Below are 22129 nucleotides of genomic sequence, written 5' to 3'. Positions count from 1 at the left end.
GAGTCTTAGATAAGATGTGTTTATAACATTAGAAATTTTTTTTGAATTGCACGAGAAAATTGAAATCTACAAATATATATATATATATATATATATATATATATACAGTTTTAAATTTTTTATTTGTCTTATTCTCGTCAATTTTTGTCCCATTCCCGCTGCCACACATGCCATTTCAACGCACACTCACAACTCTCAAGGACCTTCAATTGTCAATAGACAATTAGACATAGACTCAATACCGCAGAAGGCTATCTCATTCCCAATCCCAATTTCAGCTCCTCTTTAGCCGAACAAACCACAAGCCCAATCGGGGCCAAATGTTCCTTTCATATGGGCTTTTGGTATCTACTTTGGACCGATTAATCTTTTATTCCACTTGTTGTTTGGATATGGTCTTTGAGCTGTACAATGGTCTCAGTTAGTAGGTTAAGGTTTTATTCTTGTTAATAGGTTGGACCAGGTTAAGTGTTATGTTAAATAAACATTTTTTATTATTATTAAAGGAAATATAAAAAAGTTAAATATTGTGAGGGATAAGCATACAAAAATGGATTGGATAGAGAAAAAATATCAAAATTAAAAAAGTTACAAAAACCTGAGAAATTAATGTTTAAAAAATTACAAAATGCCAAAAAGTTGAAATTGAAAATGTGGATTGGTTTAAGGGTAAAGTGTGTGTCATTTTAAAGGATGTAAAGTTGTGTCATTTTAAGAGAGAGAAAGAGATAGATAAAGGAGGAGAGAGAGTTGACAAAAAAAATAAAGGTGTGGGTCCCACCTCTTTGTGAGAGTGAAATGATATAAGTTGTGTCATTTAAAAGGATAAACACTTGTCCCTTGGTTTAAATAGACTTTGATTTTCCTTTGATTTTATGCCAAACGCAAGTTGCTTGTTTCAATTATACTGTTGTTGAATAAATTTTTATTTCTTTAACATTTTATTGTTCTTTATTAATTAATAAAAACTAATCAACTGATAATAATTTCTTAACGTGTTGAAATTTAATTGATGATTCATTTGTTTTTTATTTAAATTGTAAACATTTATTTCATTTTTTTTTAATTTTATATTCATATGCATGTCATGGTTTTATTATTGAATATTTATTTATTTTATTATTTATTTTATGGTTTTAATATATTTATATTATCATAATGAGAAAAGTATTTCTCCAGTCATCGGAGATAAAATTATCTCTAGTGAAGTCAAAACGACGTCGTTTTGGGTTATAAGATTAAAAAATTATAATGATAAAGATTAATATAACCTGCAATATATTAGAATTATAAAAATACTTTGATTTTTGTCCCAAAATGATATTATTTTGAGCTACCGGAGATAACTTATCTGATATCTCCATTGACTGAAAAAATCATTTACCCTGTCATAATAAGCACAGCTAGCTTATAAATCATCTTGGGACAAATTGTTGTGAATTCAATTAAAATCTTATTTTCATAAATATTTTTAAATTTCCCCCCTCTATCCAAATAAATAAATTGGTGACAACTCTTAAATAATATTTTATTTTTTACTTCTGCATCATTCTTTTAATTTTTGACATATCCTTGGGTTTATCGATTATTCAACTAATTTCATTTGAGTATTGTTGGCTCTCCTAAAACCATTTTTTCCATTCCCAAGAATTTTTGCATCATTGTAATCATGACAACAATGCATAATTTATTTGTTTTTTGAGATTTCTATATCGATTCATCGTACTAATTCGGTTGAATTGAGCAAAACCACGAGGATAATAAAGCTTTTTCTACTAAATTTTTAACACAGCTGGATATTTAGAATTCAAATTTGAGATCACTAATTAAGCCTGATTCACGTGCTTTGAGGTACAATACATAATCTTTATACTATGTGGTGGTAGGCAAATATTTTAATTTTTAAGTACCACATAAAATAAAATAGAAAAATAGAATATCACGCAACACACTCACCTATTGTAGGGTAAGAGTACTAAAAATATTCTTGTGCCGTAGTTCGTTGAATGTAAGTTTGAAAATACAAAACATGTGAATTAGCTGGTGTAGCGAGAACTTATCTATTGATTTTGAGTTTGAGTAATTAAAAACTCGATAGTAAGAACTTTATATCAGTCTTATAATTTTGTGGACTAGACCAAATTAATTGAATAATTGAGGAGAAATTAAAAAATAAATAAAAAATACATGGAACTCGATCAATCATAGGAATTACTCTGTGCTCAAACAGGAGAAAATGAATTTATATTTTTACGTGGCGTGCGTATCGAGTAATGTATGTGCCTGAGCATGTTGTGAGTTGTGACTACGACCCGGTTCGTTAAGAACGTAGTTCTTACATCGTAATTGTTGGTGACATTGATTTTGTAGTCTCATACGCAATCGCCATTGACGGAGAAAGCCAATGTCCTTTCCCATAATTTCAAAGATATCTATTAACATTAATGGTGTCGTCTCCATGCACCTTCTTTTCACGTTCTCCTTCAAACGCTTGCTTCCATATTATTTTCCTTTTTATTGGTTACTATAGTTATATAGTATATTAGAAAAAGTGTGTATCATTTTAAAGGATGTAAAGTTGTGTCATTTTAAGTGAGAGAAAGAGATAGATAAAGGAGGAGAGAGAGTGGACAAAAAAATATAAATGTGTGCGTCTCACCTCTTTGTGAGAGTAAAATGATATAAGTTGTGTCATCTAAAAGGACAAACACTTTTTCCTAATATATTATATGCTCTATCTTATAATCAGCGGTGGAGCCAGCCACGAATTTGGATGGTGCAGGGTAAAAATAAAAAATATTATATTATAAATAAAAGTATTTAAAATATAATATAGACTTAATATAAAAATATTATTATAATAACCACTTAAAAATCATAATAAACAATCAGTATCCGATTCTTCCCTACTTTTTTTGTCTCTAATATATTGACCACTTGATTCGATAAACTTGATACAAATTGTAAAAGTTATTGGCCAATGGTTGAGAAAGAAACTCCTCAGTGAAGAGTTTTTTAATCCAGACGAGACAATAGATCTGCTAGCTAAACTTATTGGATTGATTAAGCCATCCTAATTGTAAATGTGTATCCACAATTTATGTTTCTAATCAATTTTTGAATCCTATGCTAATTTGAGCGTTAGAGTTTCCCCTAAATTAACTTATTTTACATATACATGAGTTATGCTCATTAGGACAATGTTAATTAATTACTCTCCCTTTGCCCTATTAACTGATCAGTATGTGTTTATTTCATAAGATTACATCGGAAGCATGATAATATACCTGAAACTGAAGCTATTTGACCACCTAGTCATTCTTAATCATTATATTGTAGCCAAAAGTATAAGCAGTCACCATTAAGATTCACTTGTTCTTACTTTCGACAGAAATACTTTCCTCCAGAGTTCAGTAAAATCACTTCCATATTTGGTTGGATCTTGTAAGGATAGAGTTGCAAGATAACATAGCCTTCTAAACTAACATAGAAGACCCCTTCTATTGTCTCTTCTAAACTAACATGGAAGACCCTTCTATTTTTATTGCCTTTTTATCTTGCAAAACTTTTGATATGAATTATTCAACTTAATATAAAATTTATCTTGTAAATTTTACTTAATTTGATTTTTTATAATGAGAGTTATCATAACAATTATTTTTTTTTTTTATAAATTATACTATATCTTATCAATAAAACTTCGTGTCTACCTGTAAGACTTCATATAATTTATAAATAAAAAATTTGTAAATATAAACTTCCTTATATTATATCACTAAACTATAGATCTCATCTTGTCCTCAGCTAAACAACACCACGCGAAACGTCAACGTTAGACTGGTGTTGCATCTTCTAGGTGCTTGCTTGCGGGAACCATTCATGATTCGACACGACACATAACTTTTCAACGCATCAGCATCCAAATATTTTGTTGACGAATACTCCAAAGTTCTCACTATTTAGGGGGGCGGAGCCACCCCTAGTAGCTCCGCCCCTGGTTATAATACATGGTTATTACCGAAACACAGATATTTGAAGTTTCGAGTAGTCTCCATGGGAGGCGTTAACGGCAAGTATGATAACTCCCGAAACCGAAACCGCGAAGTTGAGAGGTTGAAACGGTAAAATGAGTATTCAAACAGGGGTTCTGCACCTAAACCAATAAGACACAAGGATTGTGATAAGGGAGAGAAGGAGATAGTGATAGTTAGTACGTAGTTGATGAGACTAAGAAAAAAGTAGTAGTTAGTACGTAGTGTTGGAGGAAGAGAAGGAGATAGTGATAAGGATAGAGTAAAGGGTGTCGTTAGAAACGCTGACAAGATCAGTGAGCTTGGGAATGTTTTAATGAGGTCGGAGGAAAAGAAGAAGATTGCAAGCTATGAATTTGTTGATGGCTGGCCAACATGGCTTGTTGATAATATCCCCCAAAAACTTTTTGGCTAGTTTGGTACCAAAGTGCTGAGTCCCATGAAAAAATTGATAAGGTCAAGAAATAGGGTTTTATAAGAATTACGTGGTAGGAAAAGTGGTTGTGTAATGTTATAGAGATTCGTTTTGTGTGTCGTAGTTTTTTTTCTTCAAAAAGTGTGGGACTCACAAAATATTGTGTGTGTAGGAAAGTTTGTTGTGTCATGTTAAATGACAAATGCAAACTCCAAAGAATAATGAGAAATGTATTTCTTCTGTATAAAATTTTTTATGCAGCAATTTAACTATATATATATATTACGGATAGTGCATAGTTAATTTTTTTTTTGCAGCAATTTAACTAAGGGATTGGAAAGGCTCTTGGATGAGTGGTTTCTCTGTCTTTCTTGGCTCCTGCTCCCCATTACATGCTGAGCTCTGGGCTGTTTTTCATGGTCTATCTTATGCCTGGAAGTAAGGTTGGAGGAGAATTGTTTTGGAATCTGACTCCCTACAAGCATTAAGCCTTCTTACCAATGTTGGTAATGATACTCGAGAGCTTCACTTGGTAGCTAAGATTCGAGTTCTTCTGAATGATTGGAATGTTTTGCTGAATCGAATCCCGAGGAATTGTAACTCTTGTGCGGATTGGATAGCTAAACGAGCAGTGTGGATGACCCTCGTGGACTTACTGTCTTCTCATCCCCTCACAATGATATTGTTAACCTTCTAGCTGCTGATCTTCTGAACCCTGGAGCTGTGGCTGGCAGTTATTAGGAGGCTTTTTTTAGCTCTTTCTTTGATGTTTCTGTCTTGCTTTGTTTTTCTGTTCTTTTAGTCTCTCGTTTGTTTGTTCTGTTTTGGAGCTATACCCCTTCCTGATATCAAAAAAAAAATGATAAAATTATTTTTTCTCTTTTCGACAATATTTAAGGACAAAGAATTTTTTTTTATTATTATAATTACATACTACCTGTAATATATAATTGTAATAAGTTGCTATGAACACAAATTTTTGCAGGAAAAAAATACCCATAAGTAATATTATCTGTAAATTTTTAAGTAGACAAAACATACTCTTTGTTGAGTATGGACCTACAATAGTCTTTTGGGCTTTTACTGATTTGGACCAACAATACCACATTGGATGGTCCAGATCAATTTTGTTTTATATAACGATGATATTGAATTTTTTTTTGTTTACACATGATACTGAATTTGAATCTATTACTTTATCTAAACTATCTAATTTGCTAATTACTAAACCACTTCTAATAACTTTGTTTTAAGGTTTTTTTTTTTTGGCTGTAAACGGCAAAAATTTCTATTTTTCATCAAACGGCCCATTGAAACTCTTAAAACATTAAAATGTAAAGGCCATTATTATGCCATTGTACGTAGCTAACTTCAATCTTGTATTTTTCTAGATGTAGAATATGTATTCTGTACATATAGTAGCCGAATATGACTAATGAGAAATATGACCAACAGGGTGTATGCATGGAGGCTGGAGCAAAGTTCTTTTGAACATGTGAATAGTGCACAGGTATGGTGTGAGAGTCAATTCCTGAAAAAAGAAAGAAAGCGCTGAATAGAAAAAAGAAAGAAAAAGTATTCACTCGAAAAGAATAGGTTGTGGTGTTAAGTAAGCTAGACTTTATAAATGGGAATATGAATTCAAATTTTAAGGATTCAATTCTTATAAAGAGAATTCTCGACATCAAATTTCGATTAGATTAAAAAATAATAATTATGTTATCAAAAAAAAAAAAAAATAATAATAATTAAATCTTTTTAAAATCTAAGTGACCTTTTTAATTAGTTTCAATTATCCCGTTAAACTTGTTCTTTTTAGTCTTGGGCCACCTTTCCCTTCTCAAATTATCTAAAAAAGTTATATCTCTTAAAATTAATATATATATATATATATATATATATATATATATATATGGATTTGGTGTTTGTCATTTTAGAAGAGAGATAGACACAGAAGAATAGAAATCATGGGAGAGAGAAAGTGAGTGGTTTTTTTAATTTAAAATTCAAATTTTCTGTGTCTGTATCTCTCTTAAAATGACATAATTTTCTGTCGTTTAAAATGACAAACACTTTTCCCTATATATATATATATATATATATATATATATATATATATATATATATATATATATATATGGGAAAAACATTTCTCAAGTAGCTTGAGATAAGTTTATTTTCGGCCACCGTAAAATTACGTCGTTTTATTTATTTATTTTCTTATATTAATTGATTTATCTTTGAGTTAATGGTTATGATTCCATTTTTCTCTCTCTCCTTTTATCATCATTGATCCATCTTTGTACGGTTATGATTTAGTAGCCGGAGATAAAATTATCTCAAGCAGCTTGAGAAACGATAAGTCCTATATATATATATGAGGTAGGATCCTTTGACACCAGTGTCAAATTTAAAATTTGACACCTCATCTAAGAGTCGTTAGATCCAAAAAAATCAATAGTGTCATATGTTTATAAATCAGAGTCGTTGATCTTTTTGGATCTAACGGCTCTCAGATGAGGTGTCAAAATTTAAATTTGACACTAGTGTCACAGTGTCTACCTCTCTCTCTCTATATATATATATATATATTCTTCATCAGTTTTTAATTTTTATTTGTCTTATTCTTCTTATCAATTTTTGTCACATTCCCACTGCCACGCATGTCATTTCGACGCACTCTCACAACTCACAAGGACCTTCAATACTGAAGAAGGCTATCCCCTTCCCAATCCCAATTTCAGCTCCACTTTAGCCGAACAAACAACAAGCCCAGCCCAGCCCAAATGTTTCTTTCATATGGGTTTTTGGTTGTCACTTTGGGCCGATTAAACTTTTGTTCCTCTTGTTGTTTGCATATGGCCTCGGAGCTGTGGTATGGTTTCAGTTACTAGGTTAAGGTTTTATTCTTGTTAATAGGTTGGACCAGGTTAAGTGTTACGTTAAATAAACATTTTTTTATTATTAAAAGAAATATAAAAAGGTAAAAAAAAAAAACAGATTGGGTAGAGAAAAATCTATCTAAATTTTTTTTTACAAAAATCTGAGAAATTAATGTTTAAAAAATTACAAAATGCCAAAAAGTTGAAATTGAAAATGTGGATTGGTTTAAATAGAGTTTGATATTTGTGTAATGCTTCTGATTTTATGCCAATGGCATGTTGCTTGTATCAATTATACTTTTTTAAATAATTTTTTTATTTCTTTTAACATTTTATTGTTCTTTATTAATGAATAAAAACTAATTAACTGATAATTATTTCTTAACGTGTTAAAATTTAAAATGCATTTTTTTTTTTTTTTTTGAGATTTCTCTACTATTTCATGGATTAATCTATTAATCCGATCAAGCTGGATAGAATTATAAGGTGATAAATCTCTTCTTACCAAATTTTAACACAGCTATATACTTGTAACTTAAACTCGAGAACACCATTAAAACACTTATCAATTGATTCAAGTGTTTAATGGTTTCATACATAAATCTTTGGACTATGCGGTGGGAGGAGAATGTTTTAATTTTTAAGTACTACATAAAATAAAATAGAATATCACGCAACATACTCACCTATTGTAGGGTAAGAGTACTAAAAATATTCTTGTGCCGTAGTTCGTTGAATGTATGTTTGAAAATACACAACATGTGAATTAACTGGGGTAGTGAGAACTTATCTATTGATTTTGAGTTTGAGTAATTAAAAACTCTATAGTAAGAACTTTGTCAGTCTTGTAATTCTGTGAAATCGGTCAAATTAATTAAATAATTGTGGAGAAATCAATAATAATAATAAAACAGTGGACTGAATCATAGGAATTACTGTGTGCTCACACAGAAGAAAATGAGTTTATTTATTTAAGTGGCGTGCGTATCGAGTAATGTATGTGCCAGAGCATGTTGTGACTAAGAGCAGTTTCGTTAAGAACATAGTTGTTACATTGTAATCTCGTACTCAACCACCATTGACGGAGAAAGCCAATGTCATTTACCATAATTCCAAATATTTCAATTAACCTCATTAATGGTGCCGTCTCCATGCACCTTCTTTTCACGTTCTCCTTCAAACGCTTGCTTCTTCCATATTATTTTCTCTGTTATAATAATACATGGTTATTACCGAAACACAGATACTTGCAGTTTCGAGTAGTCTGCATGGGAGGCGTTAACGGCAAGTATGATAACACACGAAACCGAAACCGAAACCGAAACCGCGAAGTTGAGAGGTTGAAACGTGAAAATGAGAATTCAAACAGAGGTTCTGCAGCTAAACCAACAAGACACAAGGATTATTCAAGGACACATTCATCTAAGCATGTTGTGGAAGTTGAGGATGAGGAGACTAAGAAAAAAGTAGAAGTTAGTACTATTGGAGGAAGAGAAGGAGATGTTAGAAACGATAAGACCAGTGAGGTTGGAAATGTTTCAATGAGATCAGAGGAGAAGAAGAAGATTGCAAGCTATGAATTTGTTGATGGCTGGCCAAAATGGCTTGTTGATAATATCCCCAAAAACTTTTTGGCTAGTTTGGTTGCCAAAAGTGCTGATTCCTATGAAAAACTTGATAAGGTAAATTTTTAAGTAGACAACACACTCTTTGTTGTGTATGGAAGTATCATTTTTCTTTTTCTTTAATCTGGTTTATTAAAGTTGCTCATTAGTCCCAAATAATGGTAACTCAGTCGGCGTATTTGAGCTGAGCAAATGGGGATGAGTGATCCTTCCCGTACCATCTTTGAGAGAAATTTAAAACTTTAATTTTAGACCCGTCGCGAGACCTCCCGTGAAGGATACCTGTGGTTTATCCAAAAAAAAAGTTGATCGTTAGTTTCAGGATGTTCTTTAATTTTCCTTCATTGCATGCATGTATGTTGAGGAAAGAGTTTAATTTTGGCTCTTTTGAGTTACATATAGTAACTTGTTTTTTCTTTTGGGTTACAGGTAGGACGTGGAACATATAGCAATGTGTACAAAGCAAGAGATAAGGAAACTGGGAAGATTGTTGCTTTGAAGAAGGTACGGTTTGATACATCAGATTCTGAAAGCATAAAGTTTATGGCAAGAGAGATCATGTTACTGCAGGCACTGGATCATCCCAATGTTATCAAACTTGAAGGATTAGCAACATCAAGGATGCAATATAGTCTTTATCTAGTTTTTGAGTACATGCAAACCGACCTTACCAGAATTATTTCCCGCCCTGGGGAAAGACTCACTGAACCACAGGTTGGATTTCTTTCCTAGGATTTTTAACGGTTACAATTTTGAGATATTTGTTGAGACTGAACCCAAATACACACAAACGATAGTAAAGTAAAAGAGAGAAAGCAAAGAAAACAGAGACACAGAACCCTGATTCGCCCAATGTGTACTATATCCAACAATATTCTTCTCGTAAGTCAGAGAAATATAAATAGGCTTAGAAAACCAAAGCAACAATAGCTATTCATGAGCCCAAGCTCAAATTATTAAAAGAGAGAAATAAAATAAAATAAGTCTTAGGTCGATAATAGTACCAGATCTCTGTCGGTTGGCTTTCTCCACGTCCTGCCAACAAGAGTCATACCATGTGATTTGTCTGTTGCTAGGAAAGTTTATATATATATTGTCACGGGGGAGGGTTATATTTACAAACTTTTTTTATAAATTTTTACAAATTACACTATGTACTCCCGGGAGAACACTAGGTTACACTATATTCTCCCGGAAGTACATAGTGTAATTTGCAAAAATTTATAAAAAAAATTTATAAACGGATCTTTTCCCTATTGTTACATGTAGATCACCAAAATGATTTGTTTCTTTTAGTTACTCTTGTTTTTTTGTTTCTCAATAACTACTGGGTTTACAGCTCGAACTTTCAAATTCTATAGTCACTTTCTAAGTTGTACATATTTGATATTTGGTTAAGCACTTTGTGATAATGGTAATGCAGTGCTTTGGTTGTATTGTATACAGATAAAGTGCTATATGCAGCAGCTGCTTTTGGGGCTCCAGCATTGTCATGAGAGGGGAGTTATGCACCGAGATATTAAAGCTTCTAACTTGTTAATAGATAAAAGAGGGGTGCTAAAAATTGCAGATTTTGGGCTTGGATATTCCTTTGCTATTAGACCTGAAGGGCCTCTTACAAATCGAGTTGTGACACTTTGGTATAGAGCTCCTGAACTTCTTTTAGGCTCAACTGATTATGGATATGGCATTGATCTATGGAGTGCAGGATGCTTGTTGGCTGAGATGTTTGTTGGAAGACCAATTATGCCCGGGAGGACAGAGGTAAAACTTTATTTGGACTATATGAAAATATTGAAAGATTTTAGCTTGGACACCATACACAATGATGTCATGTTAAAGTAATTCTTGCTTTTCTTTTTCCCAGTCCTTTTGTCCTCCATCTCTTGCTGAGTGAGGCTATACATGATTGTTTGTGTCTTCAATGAATCTAATTCTTGTTCTCTTGTCATTGCTAACATGCCCCTCTTTTAAAAGAATCTATTCAGTAAAGCTTCTTATTAGAAATACAATATAATGTGTTTTCACCTAACAATTTTTGGAAAAGTTGATTTATGACATAGTATTAGAATCCATATGATGAGAGCATTTTTAATACTTTCGTCGCATCTAGTAATGGATACTATTACCATTCAAAACGAGACATCTGTATTTAATAAGTAAGTCGTTAGCGACTGTCTTCATTTTTCTCTCTCCTCAGTACTGACATGACAACATGTTAGCGCTAGTGTCTTGTTTTTATTGGATGGATGTACCGAGTAATAGGTGCGATGGAAGTATTTCAAATATTTTTCTCCATGACCAAGTCGCCTAGGGTTAGTTTAATTTTTAATAAATATTGTGAAATTTTCTAGCGTAAGATAGGTTAAAATATAATATAAAAACTATTGAGTTATGTTTTGGAAAAGATGGTTCATCACACTTTTGGAGTGTGATAAGCTAATAAGAATTTTATGTATATAGGTAGAACAGCTTCACATGATCTTCAAACTTTGTGGTTCACCTTCAGAGGATTTCTGGAAAAAAATGAAGCTAACAACAAGCTACCGTCCACCTCAACATTACAAAGCTAATTACGAAGAAAACTTCCAGGTTTTTCCTTCGTCTGCCCGTGGTCTCTTGATCACACTTCTTGATCTAGACGCTGACCGTCGTGGCAGTGCTGCCTCTGCTCTTGAAAGTGAAGTGAGCTCTTCTCTTGTTGCTAATGATATTTCAAGTCACTTTTCTGTTCTGTTACTTTTAGATAATGAATTGATGACTTAGTAAGAGTGCTGAGATTCAAATCTCTTTCGTTGCATTTGTGATTATGAATAGTCACTTGCATTCAACTTTTAAATGCAAGTGGCACCGGTTACTAATAATAGGTGTAAGAGGAGTTAGATTTACAGGAGTGTAAGTTAGATACTACCATTTTAATAAATCCTACAATTTTTTGGGGAGACTTTAATATATAAATGTGAAGGGGATAATTATTGTTGGGTTTTTCATATTTCATCAGTTTTCACTTTTCAGCAAGAACATTGATATAACATTAAAATAATGTCCTGAAGTAGCCACATGATATTTGGAGTTAGTAAGGATTGATTTGTTAATAAATTTTCAAGTCTCATCTGGATGAATAAACTTTCAAAAGTTTGAAGAAAAAACAGAGAATTTCATATAATTTCCTAACCTACATCAATTTTATGTATCCTAGAAACATATTATATTATTTTAAAAGGATTACTGATTCTTATATTGTAGGACATAATTTTATCTCTTACACACATAAAAGCATATAGAGCCCATAATTTTTTTTTTCTCTTTTACGTACTTTTATGTGTGTTTAGGAAATAAAATAATTCAAATTTGCAATATGCTAAATTGTTTACTGCATACAGTTCTTCAAATCTAGTCCATTAGCATGTGACCCTTCAGCGTTACCAGTAATCCACAAAGACGAGGATGAACGCTCACAAACTAAGAGACGCAGAAGGTATGCTATCAGTTTAGAAGTGGGTCAGTGGAGAAAACAAAATCCAGCATTGTGGCTTCCACATACTTAATAAGATATTTCTAGATAACCAATGTGGACTGAATTATGTGTTATTGATAGTATTGGATTTCATAGGACTTAAATTGACCCTTGGTTTGTTGCTTTTGATGATGATGATATAGGCGCAAGAGTTTGAAAAAGGGCAAAGTATCTCAAACAAGTACAAGCAATGTAAGCCTGTCAGGAAAGAACCAAATTGCTGAACAAAGCAGCAGAGATTTTGAAACATCAAAGGAGGTGAGTCGTAAATTATTAGAATAATTTCTTTTTATACCGTGTGTTACACGTTACTACCAATTAAACTTTAACAATTTTTAAGTTTGATAAAAAAATAAAAATGAATCGTATGTGTAGTACCCTGATAAAATGATAACTGAGTCATTATTAATGGAATTTTTTTTACTAAATCAGTTTTTCAACAATAACAACTCATCAAGATATTGGTAGCCAAAGAAACGAGTGTGCTTTAGCAAGTCCCATATATGATTTCTAGTTCTTTTTCACAATCATACAGAGATTCAATGGCTTGTGCACCTTTTTTGGTTTTGACAGGAGAAGAGTATGGAACAAAGCTTGCAAGGTCAAGAAACGGGGAATAGTGGAAGCAGCAGGTCGTCACAATTTATGAGCGAAAGGAGCATGAATGCATCTATATCCCCAGTTTTCCTCTCTAGTGGGAGAAAATCCCCCAAAACTGAGGGCCATCCTAATGCTCTTAAGAACATAAAGAACTACACCCTCTTACAGGCATCTATCATTGATATCATCAATCGCAACGAAGGCGATGAATCGGGCCAGTTGCGTAGGTCCTTTTCTGCGTTGGATTTTAGGCTTGATCCAGCGAAGCTATCAAGTATCTACGGATCAAGCAAGAAGTTGGACCATGAAATGTGATTATCTTTACCTTATTTTGTTCCATAATTGATCATGTGCTCTGAAGTCCGAATATTTTAGTTCTAGTACTAGTATTTATATTTATTTGAGCCACTCTTCCATCTTGGAAACCCGTGTGATAAAATAAATGAGTCCTTATTTTGGACATATTATATAACTTGGAAAATTTGTGTGATTGTTACTTTCTCAAAAGAGAAAGAAATAGTTAGAACATATCTATTGCGAGAAATGCTCAAGTTACAACGAATTGTGCCGTGTGCTGTATTTCACTTAAATTCGATCAGGAACTATTCTTTTTTTTGTTAAAAGCACCGGCATACATAAAAATAATAATATTGAGACAGAGATCAAAAGCCCATTAAAAATATTGTTAAAAGTGGCAGAGCTACCATTGAACAAAAATTTGTCAGAATTTAAGCACAATGTAATGTAAGATATATTATTATGCCATCTAATCGCTTAAAGTTGGCCAAAGCCAAAAGTGCTACCAGCAAACCTGGAATAATAGAACCCTCTGCCATATCCATGATGACCAGCATAGTTAACTTCGTAGTTTGTACATCATCATCACGATTCTTTTATATGCGTTCTTATCATCATATTTTGGTTAAATTTGATGCCATTTAGAAATGATAGCCAGTACGTATTCATATGTTGACACCCTTGCTTAAACGCGGTTTACATACAATGAAAAAGCTATTTATCACTGACGCCCAAAGAAATCAGCACCATCCTCGACATCATCAGTTTTAATGCATCCCCTTTGCGCCATCAGAATTCTATACACACGCTTTGAACAAACCTCACCTAGCCTTCTGTCACCACCAAGCAAACCTTCTGTCATCAAGTCTTTGAGTAGGAATTCCTTCTCATGCTCCTGTGGCGATAAAAGTAGTGTTATCCTTATATTGCATCTTCTATCATTAAGAGGGATAATAAAAACTTCGGGTCATCTATTATTTTATCAGCAATTATTTGTTACTAAAGCAACTAAAAGATGTCAAACAAACTGCATTTTACTGTGTCCAATTTACTGTGGCAAATCAGGAAGGTCAAAGCAAAAAAGGCAATCTAACACGTACCGATTTATTTGGATCCATATAAACACTTAACAGGGACTTCATGGTTGGGTATTTCTTCCAAATAGCAATAGCAAATCGTGGCTGTACCTTGGGGATAGCAACCAAAGCTTTTAACCTAGTGATAGAAGCCAAAGTGAGGAACACAATGCAATGATGCAAAGCGAACTGAATATGATATTGCCTAAATAAAAGGCCCATTTACTCCAAAATCAAGTAGTTTGACTTAATAAGTATAAATATATAAATTTTTTAGAATATTGTTGGCTGAGTACACTGAAGACGGGAAATCCAAATATTTCTGGTCAGCTGGATATCAAGCATTTCTACTACAGATGATAAAGTATAAAAGTATCAGAAAAGTTCATTGCAGAAACGATGAATTTCATATAAACAAAAATAACACAGGCCACCAAGCAGTATATTCCTTTTATTTGTGGAGATGAGGAAACTTTATTGATAGAAAGAGAAAAGAATCGAAAAAATGAAGGAGAACATTTATTCTTGATCTTGAATGAATAGAAAAGAAGCTACAGAATCATATAGCAGGGTCTTCTGAGTAAATTTGATATAGACTAATAAAACCCATCCTAAAATGCCAAAGGCAGACCACTGTAAAGTAAAAAAAGAACTAGGATACACCAAATTAAAAAGAAACAGCAAACTGGTTCTTATATATTTAGAATTCTGCTCAAATCAAACATATCAAACCACTACAAATATTAATACCTTTAAAGAATCTTTCCTTCTAACTACTTCAATAATCCTTAACTAAGTTGTCTCGATATTGTTAGGACAGACCCAATTTCACCAAACACTCAACCCCATCTACATCTACCTTGTTAAACAGTAATTTCTATTATCATATCATAAAATTCATCAGATAATACATTTTAAGTAACAAAAGATGCCAGGTGTTCCTAATAATAACTGTGAACACAAAATATAATGAAAAACTTCACCACGTGTCTGCAGGGTTAAGCTAAATAATCACTTGTCTTTTATGTGACAGCAGGGAGTCTAATGCAAAAGTTTGTTATGAAGTCATTACAAACAATAGCTTCCTAATTATATGTCATTGGACAAACTAGATTGGTTAAATTATTATCATGAATCAACTATCCCAAAAGTTTTAAGCATAGGTGAAGATACATGAATGGTTTTATTTGTATCCTTAAGAGACCCCCTAACACAAGAGTTCTTTGGGCTTGAAGCATAGACGATGCATAATCCCACTTATCTCGTTCTGAAATTCAACTTTTTATTAGAAGAATTGGAGCGTGAAGATCAAACTCTAGACCACTTTGATCATATAATCTCTGGTCATGTCATGAACCAACTATCCTAAAAGCTTAAGTTGTTTGGTGAAATCGCTACATCTTTGACAATTAGCATCTTGGAAGATATAGCATTTCATATCATTTTCAATCCTTGTCAACATTTAAAAAAAAATAAAAATTGTAACTCTGGGAGTTAATTCAAGTGTCTATGATAAATTCTCGAACAAACTCTTAAACATACAATTGAAAAAGTCAAACACATATTAAGAACACAACTGGACAAAAACAAGTTACAAAAAATGAAGCAAGGTAAACAACAATTGTAATGAGTAATAGAAATAGAGCCAGTTACTGGTTTCAAAGAGCTTATGCAATAGAAAAATTACAAATCCTCCAAACAAATCAGCCTAATAATTCTCTTAATTACCTAAGAAAAAAGAATTAAAAGCGTTTGCATTGGCAAGATCTTAAATGCTTATGCATTTTCATTTAATACTTCTTGTTTTAAGTAATTAAGAGGATGTTATCATTTCTGTGCAACACAACAATGTAAAAATACTCACCACAAAGATTTCTTTATTAAATTCCGGTCAACACTGTCCTTTGGAATAAGGGATCCATTTGCATTTACAGATAATCGAGTTAACTTCTTTCTGCAGTTCAAATGAACAAATATGGTCCAACATTGAAAAAAAAGAAGATAAATTAAACAACAAATATGGAACATCTTTAGTGGTATTATGTCTTCAAAATGATACCAAAATTTAGTACATGTAAGTTGTTCTTGAAAACTGAAAATAAATGCTTCAATACAAATTTAAATATGCATGAAAAATGGGGAAAAAAGAGAAAAAATAAAAAGAAAACAATGGATTTATTTTTTATAGCATATCGGACCCTTTCATAGATATAGCAAAGAATCAGTAGACATATCAAATTGCATCTTTCATTAACCTATATTTTCATGGATTTAGCATTAGTGGTTTCACATGTAGAAGTTTTGCATATAAAACTGTTTCCGGTAAAAGATTGGCAGGATTCTAATTAAATGCCAAATATAGAGGAATCAGGTACCTAAACTGACAAGATGCCAGGCTGCATGTCAAACCAACAACATGTTCAGCCAGTTCAGCCTCATCTACACACTGCCTGGAATGAACTTTGGTGAAATGAGTTGTTAGTTTTGCCAGCACCTACAAGATAATTTAAAACAAAAAAGATAGACGTAGTTAGACAAGAAGATAAAGATTAAAAACATGACTTATTCCTTGTAATTTGAATATGGAAGACCAGTTATTCAACCTCCTCAACCGGTGGACGTTTCCAACAACTATTCTTTTCAGGGTTCTTGTATTTTTCCTGTTCCCTAACATATCATAAAAATCAATGTTTCAAAAAAAATATTGTGAAATGAAGAAAAAAATTATAGGTTATCAATAGATTGGCAAAAATATCAGAAATCAATGCCAGATATTTAAATAACATAATATATGGAAGGAAAATACTAGTATGTGTGGATTTGCATGTGTCAAGAAGGTTGTTTGCACTGAGCAGCATCCTTTTGGCCATTTTTCATCACATTTGGCAACCAGGTGCAGAATGCATCCTGTGCCTTACACAGCATGAAACTTTATATTCAGCACTACGGTTTTCTTTCTTTTGGCTGAAAGAAATACATTTTGGCATATATTGCACATGATTTTCCAAATTTCATCATTTACACTTAAAAAAAAACAAAAATCTACATCTATAAAACAATAAAAAAAAAACTTTTACAGCATGCAACTCAATCTTGCATTTATAAAAGTATGATATTGAAAACAAATGTTTAGAATAGAAAATAAGATGCATGTTTAAGGTTCTCACACAAGAAAGGCCAGTAAAACATGTTTCCAAATTCCAATTGCATAATATTTTACTTTTACATTCATATAATTTTCAACAGTGGGTATGAAAATATAAAAGTTTATAGGGACATAAATGAATATGGATGGGTACCTGACCATTTACCTAATTACTCAAACGGGTGATGATTGATGAGTCGGGTTTGTGTTTATATTTAGAGCTTTACAGGTTATAAATATGGGTATGATTTTTGTAAATTTAACCTGTTTGCTCAAATATAATATAATGTAAAAAAGTTATTAAGGACTTCTAACTTTTTTCCTAATATATATTCCTTTAATTCGTTTTGGGAGTTCGATTGAAACCCGATATTAAGTCATGCAGAGGTGGAGATGGATTAGCAAATCTACACAGAGATATGTGCATGCACACAGATTAACAACTTAGCTCAATGTACAAAAACATAAATGTGAGCAATTGCTAGTAAATATTAAGTACTAAGAAGATTGTAATATATCACTCACCTTTTATTAATGTAAGCCAATAACCTATTGGTGAGGTAACAAACTGTATAGCTTGGATAACGACTTCGAATGCTAGAGAGTTGATCCAAAAGAGAATCATTCATGGCAATGTTACAAAATTTGTCAGCCTCATAAACTAGTAAGACATATGGAATCTCAATTCTTTCAGTAGAAATCTGCAAATAATAAATGAAAATGATATCTGTGAAAAACAGAATCCTCACAGACATTTCATCTAACTTGGCGATTAAAGAAATAAATGTTTTAATAAGATATTTAAATATAATTTCTCAATAGCCATGACTTTGAAAGTTCATCACATCTACAAGACTACACCTGAGGCAAAAGAGTTATGCACAGACAAACAGTTATGATAATGTAACCAACAAAGCAAACACAGGTAGTACAGCTAGAACTCTTGTAACTAATTGCTCTTTTCCTCCTCCCTGAATTTAGCCTCTCTTTTTCAAAACACATTCACTACTCCATAAGAATTCCAGTCACAGCACTAATCAGCTTACAATCTATTAGTGTCACAAAAAAAAATTAAAAGGTTAACCATGTCAGTTAACCCAAATTTAAAACAGTACAAAAGAATAACCTACTTAGAACTTTCAAAAATAAAATAAAATAAAATAAAAATATGACACTGTATACAGCAACCAAATGACATGGATATAAATAGACCAAAAAATAAAAGAAAATAAATAATACAGCTTAAAATCAGAGAAATGCTTCATGAAATTGGTGCTTAAAGATGAACTACATGCATTTCTTACCTGTGAAATATGTTCTGGAACTTTCATAGACCATAAAATTGACCCTGTGATTGGATTAGATGTAATATGGTATGTAAGACCTTTTTCAGCAAACCTTGTAAGCAGATGTCCTGAAGAAAAGTAATAGAAATTTCATGAGAAAACAACCACAATTAAGAAATTACATTAAAATTTATATTTTAGTTATGAATATGATTTCAGATAAGAAAGAGAATATAAGTTTTATTAGAAAATAATCATAATGTAGGGACCTAAATAGAAATTTATCATGTAGTTATGGATTCAGATATTAAAAAGCTACCTCCAATTGAACCTGATTCAACTACCTTCGCATCAATTTCTGCCACAATAGATTTTATTGCAAACTTCCCCTTTTCCCACTTCTGCTTTTCTTTTTCAATCTTCTTCAAATCTGCAGCTTCAGCCTTTAGAGCTGCTTTTTTTAACTTCTCTTGCTGAAGAATTTTTTTTCATAAGCTATTACATTCTGAATCATGAATGATTTATAGTATAAACATTGATCAGAGCTATAAAGTGAAACATACTTCCTTCTGTAGTTTCTTTTCCTCCATAAGGCGACTTCTTTCTTCTTTCGTCATCTTTGTTTTTCCCATTGCCTTGGTTGTGCTCTTTTGATAAACTTTGGATCTTTTCATATTTTCAACATTCTCCTCCAGCTGATTCTCTCAAATGCATGGAGCAAAATGCAATAAGCACCAGAAAATTAACACAACCCACTTTTTCATTTAAAGAAAAAAAGATTTGAAGAAACTCATTTTATATTACCAACGAAAATCAAATAGCAAATAAATGATCAAATACATACATGTGCATAAACACAACATAGAAAATAATTATCAAATGACTAACCACTTGTGAAGAGGTTGGATTTGAAGGATTGTCCCCAGACATTTCAGTTTGAGAAGCATTTCCACATGAAATATGCCTCTCTGTAGTTTACAATTAAAAAAACAGATAAACAAAGCATTTCAGGTGGTGAAGAACAAGTGTAACTTGTTAACAAGCATATACCAGGAGAACTTGCAGAACCAATTGAATTTGAAGTCCATCTTGAATATCCAGCAACGTCCAAAGACATGCCCCTTGTTTCATTCTCATTCCAATTGCCCATTCCATAATTCTCCGACTCATTATCTGATTCCAAACATATCATTTGACTAATTCCTGAACAACAATGCACATGGAGTCCAGCTAAATGTTCACCTCTCATAGAATAAAGAATATTTCAAAGGAAAAAAAAAATCAATTTTAATTGATGAAACAATCAACAAAAAACAAACAAACAAACTGCGCAGAGAATAAACAGCAACCATAAAGCATGGCAAACTCCACTACAAAACCAAGAGCTGCGGACTAGCACGGAAACAAGCAAATACCCTGCCAAATACAAGTCCAATTTTATTTATTTATTTAAAAAAAAAAAAACAAATTGATTTGTCATATTTGAAGCCAGCAATGTGGATCAAAACAGCACAGAAGCGTAATTCCAGTGTACCAATAAAATATGCAGTGAATAGCCATTGATTAACTAGGATTAAGTAATGCTAGGGTTCCAGTGGGGAAAAAATTTGAATTATTGGTTGTGAGAAAATTAACTGACCCGAGAACTTTTTAGGGTCGGAAGGCGAAACCCTAAGGAGGGGATCAGAATGAGAAGAAGGTCTTGTGCATTTCACGATTGCAACGTCGGAATCCAAGAGTGCAGAAATTGGAGTCTCGGCAACGACAGAAGGCGTTGGCGATTGAGAATGACATTGCTGCTTCTGTGGGGTTGGGTCATCGTCGACGATGAGGACCGTCCGGTTCGGGTCCGGTTCGGTTCGGCGTTTCTTGGAATGGACCGTGAATGGGGTTGAGGGGTCTTCTTCGTCGGAGAGGATGATCGGTTCCATCATTATGAGCGCCTCCGACAGTTTCCGTCTTCGAATAAGCGCGGGATCGTTTACGAGAGGATGTGTTTGGTCACCGAGATATCATATCCAGATTCCAGATTGTCTGACACCAAACTGGGCTCAGCTTATCACTGTTTACTACTACCAAGTACAAAAATTTATCCATATTTAATTATTTTGTTTACAAAAATGCAGTTTATCTTTTATTTAACAAGAATAATATTTCTCCCATAAACATGATAAATTTATCTTTTATATATGGGTTAAGATCATTTTACACCAGTGTAAGTTACACTCTTAATCTTGTCCACTGATTCCATTTATATCTAAGGGCTCAAATTTTTTAGCAATGTGAGCCATTGGATACAAGTGGATCAATGGTCAAGATTGAGTGTAAGACTTCTAACTCTTACACCAGTATAAGAATATCCTGCCCCTTTATTTATATATATATATATTAACTGAAATTCATTTTTTTCTCTTTATTTTTCAAAGGGTGGTCATTTCTATGTGTGTGTGAAGGAGAACAAATAATCTCATATTCACGGCAAAAATATTAAACTTTTAATTAATTGAAAAAAATATTTCTTCAACCCTTGTTACAGTTTCGCGTGCTTTCAGTAGTTCTTTTGCTTCTAATAAAAATTCTCCCGTTTCTGTCTTCAAAATATGCTTCATTAATTTTCAAATTCCCAAAACAATATAATTTTAGAGTCGGTAGATATAACTTTATCTTGACAAGAGAACCAACAGACCCACATCTTTTTTTTTTTAATTACATGACATGGAGGTAGGGGTGGCAATTTTGGTTGACCAGTCCCAACCCGCCAAAAATGGGACGGGGTGAGTTGACCCGTAAAAAAATATGGGTTGAAAAAATGAACTCCACCCCGTTTTATGGTGGGTTGACTGGTCAACCCACCAACCCGCCAATTAAAAAAATTAATTAAAATTCAAAAATAAATTATATTTTATGAATTTTTCTAATATTATTTTATTTTATTTCACACTTCTCCATATTTTTTTAGTCTCAATCTTAAATGCATACTAATATTTGTCAAACATTCTTTAGGAACTTATATATAGATAACATTTGTCATAAATAAAAGTGTTATTCTTTATTTTTTCTAGGAAGTACTAAGATAAAAAAAAATTTGGATATCATAAAATTTTTAAGGACTAATGAAATACTACTTAATTGTAAAAAAAATAAAAAAAATTATAACCCGGCGGGTCAACCCGTCCCGCGACAGGTTAAACCCGTTTTGATCCACTTCTAAGTGGGGTGGGTTGAGGTGGGTTGAAAACCTCAACCCAACCCGCC

The 22129-nt window shown here is 32.5% G+C and overlaps 2 protein-coding genes across 4 annotated transcripts; one reads left to right on the top strand and one right to left on the bottom strand.

The window, feature by feature from the left end:
• Nucleotides 1-8322: 8322 nt before the first annotated feature.
• On the top strand, nucleotides 8323-13385 carry LOC133289894 (probable serine/threonine-protein kinase At1g54610). Its single transcript, XM_061487917.1, has 8 exons — nucleotides 8323-8384; nucleotides 8572-9010; nucleotides 9383-9667; nucleotides 10400-10717; nucleotides 11417-11638; nucleotides 12337-12431; nucleotides 12614-12728; nucleotides 13044-13385. The coding sequence occupies exons 1-8, from the start codon at nucleotides 8323-8325 to the stop codon at nucleotides 13383-13385; spliced, it is 1878 nt and encodes a 625-aa protein (XP_061343901.1).
• Nucleotides 13386-13835: 450 nt separating this feature from the next.
• On the bottom strand, nucleotides 13836-20859 carry LOC133290842 (crossover junction endonuclease EME1B-like). Of its 3 annotated transcripts, none has more exons than XM_061488968.1 (12): nucleotides 20514-20859; nucleotides 19925-20077; nucleotides 19763-19842; nucleotides 19438-19575; nucleotides 19194-19347; nucleotides 18893-19002; nucleotides 18114-18289; nucleotides 17047-17110; nucleotides 16819-16937; nucleotides 16308-16397; nucleotides 14468-14582; nucleotides 13836-14262 (listed from the first exon to the last, which is right to left on the bottom strand). In XM_061488968.1, the coding sequence occupies exons 1-12, from the start codon at nucleotides 20806-20808 to the stop codon at nucleotides 14089-14091; spliced, it is 1668 nt and encodes a 555-aa protein (XP_061344952.1). In that variant the 5' UTR covers nucleotides 20809-20859; the 3' UTR covers nucleotides 13836-14088. The 3 variants fall into 3 exon arrangements, with proteins under 3 accessions (XP_061344952.1, XP_061344970.1, XP_061344961.1); XM_061488986.1 differs by having other exon boundaries at nucleotides 19206-19347; XM_061488977.1 differs by having other exon boundaries at nucleotides 19438-19569.
• Between the last annotated feature and the right edge of the window lie 1270 nt (nucleotides 20860-22129).

This window comes from Gastrolobium bilobum, unplaced genomic scaffold, assembly GCF_033153095.1.
Source record: "Gastrolobium bilobum isolate Gb01-03AN ecotype WA unplaced genomic scaffold, APGP_CSIRO_Gbil_v1 utg4377, whole genome shotgun sequence".
NCBI classification, from domain to species: domain Eukaryota; kingdom Viridiplantae; phylum Streptophyta; class Magnoliopsida; order Fabales; family Fabaceae; genus Gastrolobium; species Gastrolobium bilobum.
This window is presented reverse-complemented; position numbering and strand designations above follow the sequence as displayed.